Below are 15,354 nucleotides of genomic sequence, written 5' to 3' on the forward strand. Positions count from 1 at the left end.
CACACTTACAGTATCCCATTTCAGTGCTTCACCACCCTTCTAATGAAATAGTGTTTCCTAATATCCAGTCTAAACCTCCCGCACTGCAACGTGAGACCATTGCTTCTTGTTCTGTCATCTGCCACCACTGAGAATAGCCGAGCTACATCCTCTTTGGAACCCCCCGTCAGGTAGTTGAAGGCTGCTATCAAATCCCCTGTCATTCTTCTCTTCTGCAGACTAAACAAGCCCAGTTCCCTCATCTTCTCCTCATAAGTCATGTGCCCTAGCCCCCTGGTCATTTTCGTTGCCCTCCACTGGACTCCCTCCAATTTGTCCACATCCTTTCTGTAGTGGGGGGCCCAAAACTGGACTCATTACTCCAGATGTGGCCTCACCAATGTCAAACAGAGGGGAATGATCACATCCCTCAATCTGCTGGCAATACTCCTACTAATGCGGCCCAATATGCCATTAGCCTTCTTGGCAACAGGGGCACACTGTTGACTCATATCCAGCTTCTCATCCACTGTAATCCCCAGGTTTTCTGCAGAACTGCCACTTAGCCATTTGGTCCCCAGCCTGTAGCAGTGCATGGGATTCTTCCTTCATAAGTGCAGTACTCTGCACTTGTCCTTGTTGAACCTCATCAGATTTCTTTTGGCCCAATCTTCCAATTTGTCTAGGTCACTCTGGATCCTATCCCTACCCTCCAGCGTATCTACCACTCCTCCCAGTTTAGTGTCATCTGCAAACTTGCTGAGGGTGCAGTACATGCCATCCTCCAGATCATTAATGAAGATGTTGAACAAAACTGGCCCCAAGACCAACCCCTGGGGCACTCCACTTGATACCAGCTGCCAACTAGACATCAAGCCATTGAACACTATAGTTGCTGCTTTTACTGATCACTATCTGTTGAGCCCGACAATCCATACTTCTTTAACTTGTCGGCAAGAATACTGTGGGAGACTGTATCAGAAGTCAAGGTGTATCACATCCACTACTTTCCCCATATCCACAGAGCCAGTTATCTCATCATAGAAGGCAATCAGGTTGGTCAGGCATGACTTGCCCTTGGTGAATCCATGATCACCTTCCTCTCCTCCAAGTGCTTAAAAATGGATTCCTTGAGCACCTGCTCCATGATTTTTCCAGGGACTGAAGTGAGTCTGTAGTTCCCTGGATTCTCCTTCTTTCCTTTTTTAAAGATGGGCACTATATTTGCCTTTTTCCAATCATCCGGGACCTCCCCTGATTGCCACTAGTTTTCAAAGATAATGGATAATGCAATCACATCAGCCAACTCCTTCAGCACCCTCATATGCATTAGATCTGGCCCCATGGATTTGGGCATGTCCAGCTTTTCTAAATAGTCCTTAACCTGTTCTTTCTCCACTGAGGGCTGCTCACCTCCTCCCTATACTCTGCTGCCCAGTGCAGCAGTCTGGGAGCTGACCTTGTCTGTGAAGACCGAGGCAAAAAAAGCATTGAGTATTTCAGCTTTTTCCACATCATCTGTCACCAGGTTGCCTCCCTCATTCAGTAAGGGTCCCACGCTTTCCCTGACCACCTTCTTGTTGCCAACATACCTGTAGAAACCCTTCTTGTTACCCTTCACAACCCTTGCTAGCTGCAACTCCAGCTCTGCTTTGGCCTTCCTGATTACATCCCTGCATGCTCGAGCAATATTTTATACTCCTCCCTAGTCATCTGTCCAAGCTTCCACTTCTTTGCAGTCTGAATTTGTCTAGCTTCAGCTTCCAGCCATTGGATGGTGTTAGACCTTCCTCTGCTAGAATGAGGAGCCTAATTATTACACATTTGTTCCCCATGTAGGTACTTTTAGACTGCAATTGAGTCATCTTCTCTTAGACAAACTAAAAAGATTGAGCTCCTTGAGTCTATCACTATAAGACAGGTTTTCTAATCCTTTAATAATTTTCATGGCTCTTCTCTGCACCCTCTCCAATTTATCAACATCCTTCTTGAATTGTGGGCTTCAGAACTGGACACAGGATCCCAGCAGCGGATGCACCAGTGCCAAATACAGAGAGAAAATAACCTCTCTGCTCCTACTTGAAATTTCCCCGTTTATCCATCCAAGGAGCGTATTAGCCCTTTCAGCCACAGCATCACACTGGGAGCTCATGTTCCACAGATTATCTACCGTGACCCTCAAATCTTTTTCAGAGTCCCTGCTTCCCAGGACAGAGTCCCCCAGCCTGTAAGTGTGGCATATGTTCTTCGTTCCCAGCTGTTTACATTTACATTTAGCTGTATTAAAACACATATTGTTTGTTTGCATCCAGTTTACCAAGTGATCCAGGTTGCTCTATATCAATGACCTGTCCTTTTTGTGATTTACTACTCCCCCAGTTTGTGTGTCATCTGCAAACTTTATCAGGGATGATTTTATATTTTCTTCCAGGTCATTCAAAAAATGTTAAATAGCATAGGGCCAAGAACTGATCCCTGCAGGACCACACTAGAAATACACCAAGTCAATGATGATTCCCCATTTACAATTACATTTCGAGACCTATCAGTTAGCCAGTTTTTAATCAATTTACTGAGTGCCATGTTAATTTTATATTGTTCTAGTTTTTTAATCAAAATGTTATGCAGTACCAAGTCAATGATTTACAGAAGTCTATTATATCAACACTATTACCTTTAGCAACCAAATTTATAATCTCATCAGAAAAATATATCAAGTTAGACAAATATCTATTTTCCATAAACCCATGTTGATTGGTATTAAGGCATTAAGTCCTTTAATTCTTTATTAATCGAGTCTCATATCAGCAGCTCCATTATCTTGCCTGGGATTGGTGCCAGACTGATAGGCCTACAATTACCTGGGTCATCCCGTTTACCCTTTTTTAATATTGGCACAACTTTAGCTTTCTTCCAGTCTCCTGAAACATGTCTGGTATTCCAAGACTTATTGAAAATCAACATTAACAGTCAAGCGAGCTCCTCAGCCAACTCTTTTAAAACTTTTGGATGCAAATGTGACCCCAAAACCCTTTAATGCCAACAGGCAAGGGGGTTACAGGAATGTCCTGATTCTGTTATATACATTCTGGTTCACCACAGAATGTCTTGTGAGGTCTCAAGTGAAAGCTGGTGTCATATTGGTCATTAATATCACTGTGAAATGTATGTCCATAAGGAGTTATGTACATAGATTGAAGATATGTTCTTAGAGTCTGTATCAAGGTTTGAGTCACCGGCAGAGGTGAAAAAAGCAGGTTTTGTGTCAGACAAGAGGTGTTTATTCACCTGTCTCTCTGCTGGGATGGAAACGAAGCATTCTATGCTAACACACTGTACTCTAGCCCACTTACATATGAAGTAAACAGGGAAGCATGCATGGAAAAATAAACCAGGGGTGGTTATCCGGTCTCTGAGCACAGGCAATGAATTTTGGGGATTATAAATAGAAGACAAAGAAGACACTTCTTACCCTTCACCTGGGAAGTAAACGGGCAGTGCGTCTGCATTCGTGAAACTGGGATCTCAGCCAACCTTGGCTGAAAAGCTGCAAAGCACTTTGGGGTGAGATGAACTTCTTTAGACAGGTGGTTAATTTGTTAGTTAAGTTTAGTCTCCAGAAGACATGTTCTGATTTAGTTTTATTTGTAACCTTTTGTCTCCAATATTCATACTACCACTCTAACCTTGAATCTTTGATGATAAACTTATTCTTATTGTCACTATTAATATATCTCAGTGCTATGATATTAAGCAAGGTGCTGAGTCTGAGCTGAATCAGACAGGCTGGTGTGGACACTGGTCCTTCCCTGGTATTTCTGTGAGTGTTCACGGCCGGAGAATGCTTCACAGGGTATTGGGGTCTGGGATTATTAACCTGTAAGGCCTGGCTTAGCCCAGAGGAGAATGCTAACAGGCTGGTGGCATTGAGAGATGACACCCAGTGAAGCAAAAGCAAGACTCCTTCTCACTGAAGACGGGGGTCCACAAGGTGACTGACACTCCTGGGTACCCTGAGAACTGTCACAGAAAGTTATCTGGACTTGCTGATTTTAAAATGTCTAATTTTAGCAGCTGCTGTTTAACACCCTCCTGAGATACTAGTGAATGGACAGAGTGTTCTCAAAAGATGATGCTACATCTGTTTTTTTCCCAAATAGAGAATAGAAATAGTTATTGAACACTTCTGCGTTTTCTGCATTATTATTGATGATTGTACCATTTCCATCTAGTAAGGGACCAATACAATTGTCAGGATAATTTTTGTTCCTAAAATTCTTAAAAAGCTCCTTCTTATTGTTCTTAACTCTGTTGGTCATAGATGTCTCCTTCTGTCCCTTTTGTTTCCCTTATCAATTTTCTACAATTTACAGCTTCTGATTTATATTAACTTGTTATCAACTTCTCCTTTCTTCCATTTATTTATTTAATTTTTTATAGCTGCCTTCATTTCCCCTCTAAACCAGGTCATTTTTTAAAACCAGTATGGCCTTCTTCTTCAATTGTGGGATTGTGCCTTTTTGGGCATCTAGTAATGTGTTCTTAAATAATTCCCAATTACCATGCACATTTTTCTGATGAAATAATTGCAGATGATTGGGTAATAATTGTTTCAGTTTTGTGAATTTGGCCATTTTACATTACCAAGTATATATCTCACTGGTCTGGAATTCATTCTGTTTGCACATTATAAATGTGATCAAATCATGATCATAAGTTACCATTAATATTTAGTTCTGTGATCAGTTCTTTACCTGTTAAGACCAGGTCTAATACAGAATTCTCCATCTTGGATGCAGCACTTTTTGAGTTAGGAAATTGTCATCTCTAATGTTTAGAAATTCCAAGGATGTTCTAGTTCTGGCAGTGTGAGACCTTCAGCATGTGCCATTCAGATTGAAGTCCCCCACGATAATATAGTTTTTCCCCTACACATTGTAGATAGGTGCGTAAGGAAGCAGTTATCCTGTTCGTTTGTGGGATTTGGTGGTTGGTTGCAGACACCAACTAATACCTCATCTTGTGCTTTAGCCATTAAAACATTGATCCATAAGCATTCAAGAATGTTCTCTTCCAAATAATTGGCAACTCAGAAGCAGATAATGCCATTTCTGACATACATCTTTTGCCCACTTGCTCCTTCCTAAATGGTTATAACCATTGATTTTAACATTCCAGTCATGGGGATCATCCCACTAGGTTTCAGTAAATAAAGAGGACGGTGACCAATTGTTCGCCAGGTCCACTGAAGGCAGGACAAGAAGTAATGGGCTTAATCTATTATAACCCCCAGATCCTTTTCACCTAGCCAGTACTACCACCTAACCAGTTATTCCCCATTTGTATTTGTGCATTTGAGTTTTCCTTTCTATGCGCAGTATTTTGCCCTTGTCTCTATTGAATTTTGTCTTGTTGATTTCAGACCAGCTCTCCAATTTGTCAAGGTTATTTTGAATTCTAGTCCTGTCCTCCAAAGTGCTTGTTACCCCTCCCTTCAGCTTGTGCAAACACCTTCCCTCGTCCAAAAAAACCCACACCCCTTTTACCTTGGGATCCAATAGGAGCTCAAAGGCAGCTAAGAGCTCGCCCGCTTCCTTCTGCTGCTTTGTGATTGGATACCACTGGAGGCGGGGGAGGTGTCGGGATCCGAGATCCAGACATACCAGTGGGGAACACATGCTCCTCCCCAGGAAGTCATCCTTGTCCTAATGTAAAGAGGAGATATGATCAGATCATGTGAGTCATGGGGCTGCAGATCCCCTTCACCTGCTCCTCCCTTACCCCCTTCCCTGGGATCTCGCACTTACAATGATGTCCCGGCCAAACAGCTCCAAAACCACAAGTGGCGGGTCCTGCCGGGTGGCCTGGGGGTCTCCGTAAATCAGTATATGGTCGAAGATGAGGGTCTGGTCCCAGCTGGGGCTTAGGGTGGCAGTCAAGGTCTGCGTGCGCTGACTCCTGTGCAGGAACGACACGTGGGCATAGGGATCTGGAGGAAAGAGATGGGAGAGATGGGCTGTTCACTGATAGAGTCATAGAATATCAGGGTTGCAAGGGACCTCAGGAGGTCATCTAGTCCAACCCCCTGCTCAAAGCAGGATCAATTCCCAACTAAATCATCTCAGCCAGGGCTTTGTCAAGCCTGACCTTAAAAACCTCTAAGGAAGGAAATTCCACCACCTCCCTAGGGAACCCATTCCAGTGCTTCACCACCCTCCTAGTGAAATAGTGTTTCCTAATATCCAGCCAAGACCTCCCCCACTGCAGCTTGAGACCATTGTTCCTTGTTCTGTCATCTGGTATCACTGAGAAAAGTCTAGAGCCATTCTCTTTGGAACCCCCTTTCAGGTAGTTGAAAGCAGCTATCAAATCCCCCCTCATTCTTCTCTTCTGCTGACTAAATAATCCCAGTTCTCTCAGCCTCTCCTCATAAGTCATGTACTCCAGCCCCCTAATAATTTTCGTTGCCCTCTGCTGGACTCTCCAATTTTTTCACATCCTTCTTGTAGGGTGGGGCCCAAAACTGGACACAGTACTCCAGATGAGGCCTTACCAATGTTGAATAGAGGGGAATGATCTCATCTCTCAATCTGCTGGCAATGCTCCTACCTATACAGCCCAAAATGCTGTTAGCCTTCTCGGCAACAAGGGCACACTGTCGACTCATATCCAGCTTCTCATCCACTGTAACCCCTAGGTCCTTTTCTGCAGAATTGCTGTCTAGCCACTCGGTCCCTAGTCTGTAGCAGTGCATGGGATTCTTCCATCCTAAGTGCAGGACTCTGCACTTGTCCTTTTTGAATCTCATCAGGTTTCTTTTGGCCCAATCCTCTAATTTATCTACGTCCCTCTGTATCCTATCCCTACCCTCCTGCGTATCTACTCCTCCTCCAGCGTATCTACTCCTCCCAGTTTAGTGTCATCTGCAAACTTGCTGAGGGTGCAGTCCATGCCATCCTCCAGATCATTAATGAAGATATTGAACAAAACTGGCTCCAGGACCGACCCTTGGGGCACTTTGCTTGATACCAGCTGCCAACTAGACATGGAGCCGTTGATCACTAACCGTTGAGCCCAATGATCTAGCCAGCTTTCTATCCAGCTTATAGTCTGTTCATCCAGCCCATACTACTTTAACTTGCTGGCAAGAATACCGTGGGAGACCGTATCAAAAGCTTTGCTAAAGACAAGGAATAACACGTCCACTCCAGTCCTGTAGGAATCCGTCAGAGCGGGCAGTGTCTCAGTGTTCCCGTCTGGACATAGCAACGTGAGAGAGATGTAGAACTGACCTATCTGAGGGGCACCGTGCAGCCCATTGGACATTGTGCGCCCAGCAGCGGGGAACCTGTAGGACCACTGTTTGTACAGCATACAGGGCCAGCTCTGGCTTTTTTGTCGCCCCAAGCAAAAAAAAAAAGGGGGGGGCGGGGCTACCAGAGCACCAAAACAGGGGGAAAAAACAGCACGGCTGGAGCAGCAAAGCGGGTGAGGGGAATATGGCGGGACTGGAGCGGCAAAGCCGGGGGGGGACACGGCACGGCTGGAACGGCAAAGCGGGGGGGGGACGCAGCGCGGCTGGAGCGGCAAAGCGGGGGGGGGGGGAACAACACAAAAATGGCATGGCTGGAGCAGCAAAGCGGGGAGGCGAGGGGAGTAACAACGGCGCGGCCGGCAAAGCAGGGGAAAAACAAAACAAAAAACTCTACAGGGCAACCGGAGTCAGGGGACTCTCTGTGCTGCAGAGTGCGCGCCCAGTCTAATGTGAGGGAAGCGGAAGGAGCGCGGGGGAGAGACAGAAGCGAGGCGGCCAGCGCTTCAATGGGGCACTCACTCCGCGGCCCCGATCGCTGCGCCGCCTGCCGGGAGGGCTCCGCTCCACTCCAGTCGGGAAGGATGCGGGCTGCCCTGCCAAATTTGCTGCAGGGCGCTCCCCTCCTCCGCCCCCAACAGGGCGGCTGGAGCAGTGAAAAAAAAAAAAAAAAGAAAAAAAGGCAGCCACGCTGCCCTAGGTTTGGGTGGAATGCTGCCCCGTAGAATCTGCCGCCCCAAGTATAAGCTTGCTCAGCTGGCGCCTGGAGCTGGCCCTGACAGCGTAGGCCATTCAGAGCTCCCATGCCCAACAGGGGGGACCTATCTGGCCTTGGAGGGTTATACCAGGGGTCGCACCAAGAATATTTGTGTTAGGCCCCCAGGCGTTATGATCTGGGGGTGCCAGGAGATGGGGGGGTTGGGCAGGGACGGTCTGAAGAGGCATGTGCTGAGGGTGGCAGGGTTTGCCTCATGTCACCTACCGGAGGAGCTCCTGCCATCGCTTGGTGTCAGATCCCTGGCTTGGTAGATGTAGCAGTGTAGCTGGTAGTAATTGGGCTCTGGAATATGAAGAGTTCACAGGTCTCACCCACACTCCTCCTCACCTGTTACGCAGAGGTGCCCTGCGGTGTCCCCCCATTCCTGCCACCATCCAGGGCCCAGCTGCAGAGGCTTCAGTCCTTCCGTCCATGGAGAGGGGCCCAGGAGGAGCCAATGATCGCAGGGACCCTGAAACCAGTGGATGGAGGGACAGATTCGGGGGCCACCTTCCTTCTAGGGCTCTGGGGCCAGGTGTGATCCCCTCCATGCCAGTGACTCACGCTGGAAGACACAGGTGATCAGAGGAGTGTTCAGCTGCAGGATGTTCTGGGCTGGGGACCTCTTCTCTCTCTCTCCCTCCTCCAGGATCTTTTTCTCTTGCTCCGTTTGTTTCTCTTTCTCTTCTCCTTCCTCCTTCTCTTGATCTTCAAACTCCATGCCCTGAGCAGAGAGCAGTCCTCAGCCCCTGGGCACCCTCAGCTGCAGGACGTCCAGCTGGAAGTGCTGGGACCCGGGTGGAGCTCTCACTGCCAGGATGCCCTCAGCACCCCCTTCCGGCTGCAGGTCCTGCTTCCTGTTTCCAACTCCATGGAGTCTATAGCCCCTGCCCTGGCTATACATCCTCACTAACACAACAACCACTTCCTCTCACCTCTGTTGTAACCACCCCCATCATCCCTCTCCGTTCCTCTCTATGGCTGCATCTCCCTGGGGGCTCAGGAGCACCCTGCCTTGGGTTTGTGAGCTACCTTGGGGCAGGCTGACCCTTCTGTGTCAATCAGCCCTCTCTAGCCTATGGAGACCCTGCTTTGGGCCAGTGGTTTGTGATAGTGGCTAGGCAGGTGCTTTCTGGGAGAGGAAAGAAGAGAGGCTCCAACTGGAGACAATAGGCCAGGGGTTGCACTCCTCCCTCTCTAGCCTGAGACCACCCATTGGCATAAGGCTGCATGCACAGCTCCTACTGGATCAGCTGCAGCCGGGGGTTTCCAGCTGAGATCTGCCTGCCTCAGGGAAGCCTCCTGTTGGCTCACTCTGCAAGTCTGCTGCCTACGAGCCTCCCAGTTCCTGTCATGCCCAGTGCATGGGTCTGCATGGGTCTGGCCAGGTGATAGGGGGGAAGGGGTTCCCAGCCATTCTAGCGTTTAGCTAGCCGGGGACAGGATCTTACTTAGAATAGCGGCCAAATGAACAGCCAAGGGCAATGCCCCTTTGCTGCCCGGCCTCTTACCAGGGAGCCCTCCAAGAGGAAAATGGGAGCCACCCTGGCGGGCTGCACAGGCACGAGCTTCCTGCGCCAGCAGCGCCGCCGGTAAGTGTCATGCAGCCGGGGCTGCAGGTGGAACTTCCAGCCAAAACAGGAGGCATATTCCCAGGTGTCCTCTTCCGCCGGCTTCCCTGTCGAGTGCTGCGAAAATGGGACAGTCCTGAGAAAGAGGGAAGAGCTGCGCCACAAGGATCCAGCTCAGATTCAATCCTGACCCTCCGTAAGATTTCCCCGAAGCAAGTCCCCTCCCTGGCCATCAGGTTTCACCCTGAGACACTTTGGAGCTTTCCAGCTCCATTTTGCAGACTTCAGAGGCTCAAGTACAATCTGTGAACCTGGGGGGGTGCATCTCCAAACAGCTCAGTTGACTTTGGTGGAGCCCCGGTGATTTGCAGAGGAGCCAGGCCGCCTTACACCAGCTGAGGGTTTGTCCTCGCAGTGTGGTGTGTGTCTGATGCTCCCTCACCCCTCAGGTGCTGGGAGCAGCCCCTTCCGAGCCAGCCCCACAGGCACCATGAGCACAGCCCCTGAGCTTGGCCACTCCCACCACTTACCAGCTGGAGAAAGGAGGCGATTTCCTGCTCCTGGTTCTGAGCATTCAGGTCCCGACAGCGTCTCCGCAGCCAGCGCCGACGCCGGTGTGTGTGGTATGTCTTCTCTGCAGCATTCCAGGATTGGGGGGTTCCAGTGGAGGGGATGCCAATGCCGTACTCCCAGCCTGAGAGAGGAGCCGTGCTGCTATCAGGACCTGGGAGGAAGCCCCAGGAAGGTGTGCTCACATCCTGGTGATCAGACCCTCTCTCATGAAACCAGGCAACCTCCTGCATGGCCTCTCCTGCTGCCTGGGCTCACTCCCCAACCGCCTGGGATGGACAAAGTGCTGATCCTGTGACTGAGGCTGGCAGGGAGAAGCTGCAGCCAGTACACGTGTTCATGCACCAGCTCTCTCTGTCTGCCAGCAGGGAAAGCCTAGGAAACTCCCTTCATGTGCCCACCAACCCAGGTCTAGAGCAGCCTCCTCCAAGGGTGATAGGGGAGCTCAGTCTCCATGGCCTGTCTGCTGAGGCTGGCAGCAAGATGGGAAGCTTGTACCAGTGGTGGTGTCCGTGATCCTGTGATGAGGATGCTTGTCTGCTGGGAACCCGCTAAACTCATTACTCTGGGCTGCTGAATGGCCCTCGCAAAGACTGCCCCACAGACCCTTCAGGATGTGCCCAGGGGAACACAGTCAGCACTGAGCCCCACAAATCAGGGTGGGCAGCAGCTTGGTCCTGGCTCTCTGATCGCTCCACAGTGGCCACACCGATTTCCCTGGAAACAAGCACGGGAAGGCCACTTACCAGACTCATCCACAGCTCGGTTCACCTCCACCCTCCAGCCTTCCTCGAAGTGCCAGCCCTTAGGGCACACGATCCCTTCCTTTGGGGAGACAGCGGCTCCGCCCTGGGACCGAGACAACAGGGGAACTGTGGAGCTGAGCATGTTTGCTGGAGGTGCCCCGGAGCTTTCAGAAGGGTCCAACAGCCATGGTCAGGACCAGACTCTCTGGAGAGCCCAGCCTGTCATGGGTTGAGACCTCTGACACATCCTAAGCACTGAGTGTCACAGTGGGAGCTGCTGGGAGCTGAACCCCTTTGCAAATAATGTCCTCAGAGACCAGGGCCCAGGGAAAGTGTCAGCACCATGGAGACCAAAGCCTCTGGGCATCCCTGGGAAAAGGTGGACGCAAACCAGGGCGGGCAGGAAAGCCAGATTCAGGCTGCAGGCTGGAGCTGGTATATATCCTGGAGAGGGGCTGGAGAGGTTCTGGTTTGATGGCACAAATGAACGAAAAACAACCTCCAAGATGACACCTCCCACCAGCCAGTGCTGCCTGCACCCAGGGCTCCCTCCTCTCCTCACCGCATCAGTGTTGGGAGAAGGGGCTGGGGCCCACTCTTCCCCTGGCTGCCGGCTCTCGTTCTCGTACACCTCCTCCAGCACCTCACTGTGGTTGGTCTCAGTATCCAGCAGCAGCCTGTGCAGGAGGCCAGGGCAGAGTCAGGAACGCAGGAGTCTCATCTCATGGCTTTTCCAAAGGGTTGGCCGGACAGCTCTGCGTGGATCCTCCTGTCATCTCCTGTTCTCTCCCATCAAACCTCAGGGACCTGTCCCTCTAGTCTAGTACCTGGCACCTCCATCTGGAACCCTCCACCAGTGAGGGAGGACGTTCCTCCTGACCCCAGCTGGAGATCCTCTCACACCTTGAGGCCTGATACAAGGTCTGAGAGCCCTGGGGCAATAGTCCTCGCTAGCATGACTGCAGACGCGATCCTGACTGGGACATGTCTAATCTCTCCTGGAAATAGACTCATCTATTTGCTTCAATAGTATCCTGCAGCAGCGAGTTCCACAGTTTAGTTGTGCAATCAGCTCTCTAGGCCCTTCACTGACTCAGCTCTTCCCATCCTACTCCAACACTGATGTGGGGGACTCAGCGGAAGGCACATTTAACCCTTTAAACAACTTCCCTCACCAGGAGCCTGTACTAGCCAGTGTCATAGGTTAACTATCTGTTGCATACCAGGATGTTTCCCAAAGCCCATCTCATGCTGTTTCCTCCTTTGGCCATGTCCGGCGTTTCAGAGAAAGGTGTAACCTCACTTCATAGCACCCCTCACAGTACAGTACTATACACATGGGAGATCTCTCCCAGAGCCCCTGAAACTCCTCCTCCCCATAATGGTTTTTGGGCTTCCTCCTGGCCTGGTTCTCATCGGCAGGAGACAGCCCCTGTGAAGGGCTCTCAGCAGGACAGCATGTCACACGACTCACCTCCTCTGTGGCTCCACCGCCCAGTCGCCATCCCAGTGCCAGCCCTTGGGCAGCTGGAACTTGTCCCTTGGGACACCAATCTTCCCGGTTATGTCCGAGAAGCTGGGGTGCTGCATCAGCCCTTTGGGCCCCCACTTCCCAAAGATCTTCACCTGGTTCTCATACTGAGTAGGGCACAGGGGAGTGACAGACACAGACGGAAGCAGGTCAGAGCAGGTGCAATACCGCGGACACAGGGCGGGCTCCGGGCGTGGGGTGAGCGCTGGGCAGCTCCAGCCAGTGCGGGGTGGCAGAAGGGCTGAGCAGAGCTGCTGTGGAAGGGGTGTGTGAGGCACATGAGCTCTTATGGGCTGGACCCGCTCCAAAAGCAGCCACCATGCGTGGGCAGAGCCCGCTCCACCCCTGCTTGGCTCTCCGGCTCCCCACAGCCCGAGGCAAGTGACAGCGGCTAAGAGATTCTGGCACATCTCTTACCTTCAGGAAGAGGGTGTGGGTTTTCCTGAAGGTAAGAGGTTCAATTGGCCTGCTGAGGGTGCACCCAGTGTACGCAGCATTCTCTGTCTGCTCCAGCACCACCCTCGTCCAGCAAACCTCCCTCCCCACATGGAAGCCCCGGCAGATTATCTCTGCCTCTCGCCCCAGAGCTGTCCTCCTCCTGCTTACCGTCTCTGCATAGACACCAATCTTCCCCTCGCAGTGCCTCATGAACTCCTGGCTGTCGGACACCAGACTCAGCCACATTCGCATGCGCAGCTGGCCATGGATGGTGTCCTTCCCATCCCGCCGGGGGCTCTGCAGGAGAAAGGCAAAGGGGCCGTGCTGGACCCGCTCCAAAAGCAGCCACCATGCATGGGCAGAGCCCGCTCCACCCCTACTTGGCTCTCCGGCTCCCCACAGCCCGAGGCAAGCGACAGCAGCTAAGAGATTCTGGCACATCTCTTACCTTCAGGAAGAGGGTGTGGGTTTTCCCGCACAGCTTGCCACAGGCATATGGACCGGCCTTGGAGAACATGATGGTGTGAGCCTTCACGCGGGCATAGGCCACCCGCTTCTCCTTGCACAGCATCCAGATCACCACATCGGGCATGCTGGCTTGGGGCTGGGGGTGGCCGCACATCAGGAGAGAGAAGAGATTTCACAGATGCTATTGCAGGAGCAGAGGGCTGCTCCTGGGCTGCTCTCCTTCCCATGGCAGGGGCTGTGCCAACTCAGCCCCTTAGGCTCCCCCCTCATGCCAGCCTGGCCCTCCTGATAGGCCTGTCTGCAGATGCAACCCCCAGGGTGACCAGAGAGCCCCTCTGGAGCTATTCAGCACTAACTCAGCATCACTCCTAGCTCCCAGTGACCCAAGGAATGAACAGCGAGGTCAGAGACTGGAGAGTGAGAGCTCCCTGGCTAAGCATGTCTCCACTCTTCTCCAGGACTGCTCAGCCTGGACACTAGAGGAGATAACGTTAGAGGCAGGGCCAGCTCTAGGCACCAGCAAAGGAAGCAAGTGCTTGGGGCGGCCAATTAGAAAGGGGCAGCACGTCCAAGTCCTCGGTGGCACTTCCCTTAGTCCCTCTCTTCCTCTTTGAGCTGCCGCTGAAGTGCCACTGAAGAGGAAGAGAGGAAGCGAAGGATCCGCCGCTGAATTGCCGCAGAAGAATGAAGCAGCACGATCGAGCTGCGGCCGAAGTGTTGCCCATCAGCTTTGTCTTTTTTTTTTTTGCTTCGCAGCTTGGGGCGGCAAAAAAGCTCGAACCGACCCTGACTAGAGGAGATGCTGGCGGGCAAGGCAGCTCGGGGATGGTGTCTGGGGAAGGAATGCAAGGCCTTGGCCTACCTCCGGAGTGACGGAGTTGATCCTCTGCAGCCAGTCCTCTACCTTGAGGATCAGAGTCTTTGGGTTCATCCCAGCGCTCAGCCTCTCTGCAGACCTGGCTACTTGGTGGAGGAGCCGACGACGCAGGTCCCTCAGCTGCTGATCCAGGACTGTGGCTGTCACCTGACCTTCCAAACTGGGCAGCGGCCTGCTGCGAGGAGCATCAACAGGGAGAGGTCAGAGTTCCCTCACTGCCACCAGCTACCCAGGGCAGAGAGCATGGGGGTCTGATAACTGACCTGCCCCTTGGCTTGCGGGTGGAGAGATGAGAAATGTGGAACTGACCCATGGCATCATGTAAGTCAGAACTGGAAAAGACATGGCCAGTCCCTCTCCTGGCCAGGCAGGATTGCTCCCTGCAGCACTTTTGCCAGTGCTTTGTCCAGTCCAGTTTTACATGTCTCAAGCGATGGAGATCCCACCCCAGTCCCACATCCTCATTGATCTCACTGGCAGGAAGGACTCCCTGAGAGTCAGCCTTCAGTTTCCATTTCTCAAGTCCATCCCGTCACTCCTAATTACCCTACGTTTCCCATCCTAAACAATCCCCCTTCCTCCTTGGGGTTGGCACCCATCAGACTTTTGCAGACTATGATCACGTTTCCCACGCCCCAGACACTGCTTAGCTAAGATGTAACCCCGTTAGTTTGCCAGCCCCGTTTCTCCTAACTCCTCCCAGCTGGAAAATACCCTTCTGGAGATGAAGACATGTCATGAGGGCACAGCCTGATCTGTAACCTCCATGCTAGGCTAGGAAGCCAATAGATGGTGAGGACATGGACAGACACTGGAGATCCAGCTTCGGAGAAAGGCACTGAGAAAGCTGGCACCATAGTCTGGCAATCAAAAGCCCAGAGTAGCCAACCTCTGGAGACAGGGGGACACATGCAGTATTGTCGATATAGCCTTCTTGTACAGTTTGGCAGTGTGACGCAGTAGGGAACGGGGTGGATTGACCTGGGAATGTCGTTTAGTTTTACTAGGGCTTTCTGCATGGGTGATGGGAGAGCAGGGGATGACTTTAGGTGAGGGACGGTACCTGAGCCTATAACCAGAGCCAGGAAGGGGGTCCGGGAAGCTG

The 15,354-nt window shown here is 51.4% G+C and overlaps 1 protein-coding gene across 1 annotated transcript in view; it reads right to left on the reverse strand.

Annotated features, from left to right (window-relative positions):
• Positions 1–15,354, reverse strand: part of FER1L5 (fer-1 like family member 5) — a 93,395-nt gene that overhangs the window by 29,850 nt on the left and 48,191 nt on the right. The window contains 12 exon segments of the mRNA XM_050937385.1: positions 5,526–5,684; positions 5,787–5,968; positions 8,274–8,351; positions 8,613–8,772; positions 9,560–9,736; positions 10,150–10,343; positions 10,936–11,038; positions 11,498–11,612; positions 12,410–12,573; positions 13,073–13,300; positions 13,302–13,508; positions 14,235–14,424. Coding sequence (XP_050793342.1) covers positions 5,526–5,684; positions 5,787–5,968; positions 8,274–8,351; positions 8,613–8,772; positions 9,560–9,736; positions 10,150–10,343; positions 10,936–11,038; positions 11,498–11,612; positions 12,410–12,573; positions 13,073–13,300; positions 13,302–13,508; positions 14,235–14,424 — 1,957 coding nt within the window.

This window comes from Gopherus flavomarginatus, chromosome 2 (genome assembly GCF_025201925.1).
Source record: "Gopherus flavomarginatus isolate rGopFla2 chromosome 2, rGopFla2.mat.asm, whole genome shotgun sequence".
Lineage (NCBI taxonomy): Eukaryota > Metazoa > Chordata > Testudines > Testudinidae > Gopherus > Gopherus flavomarginatus.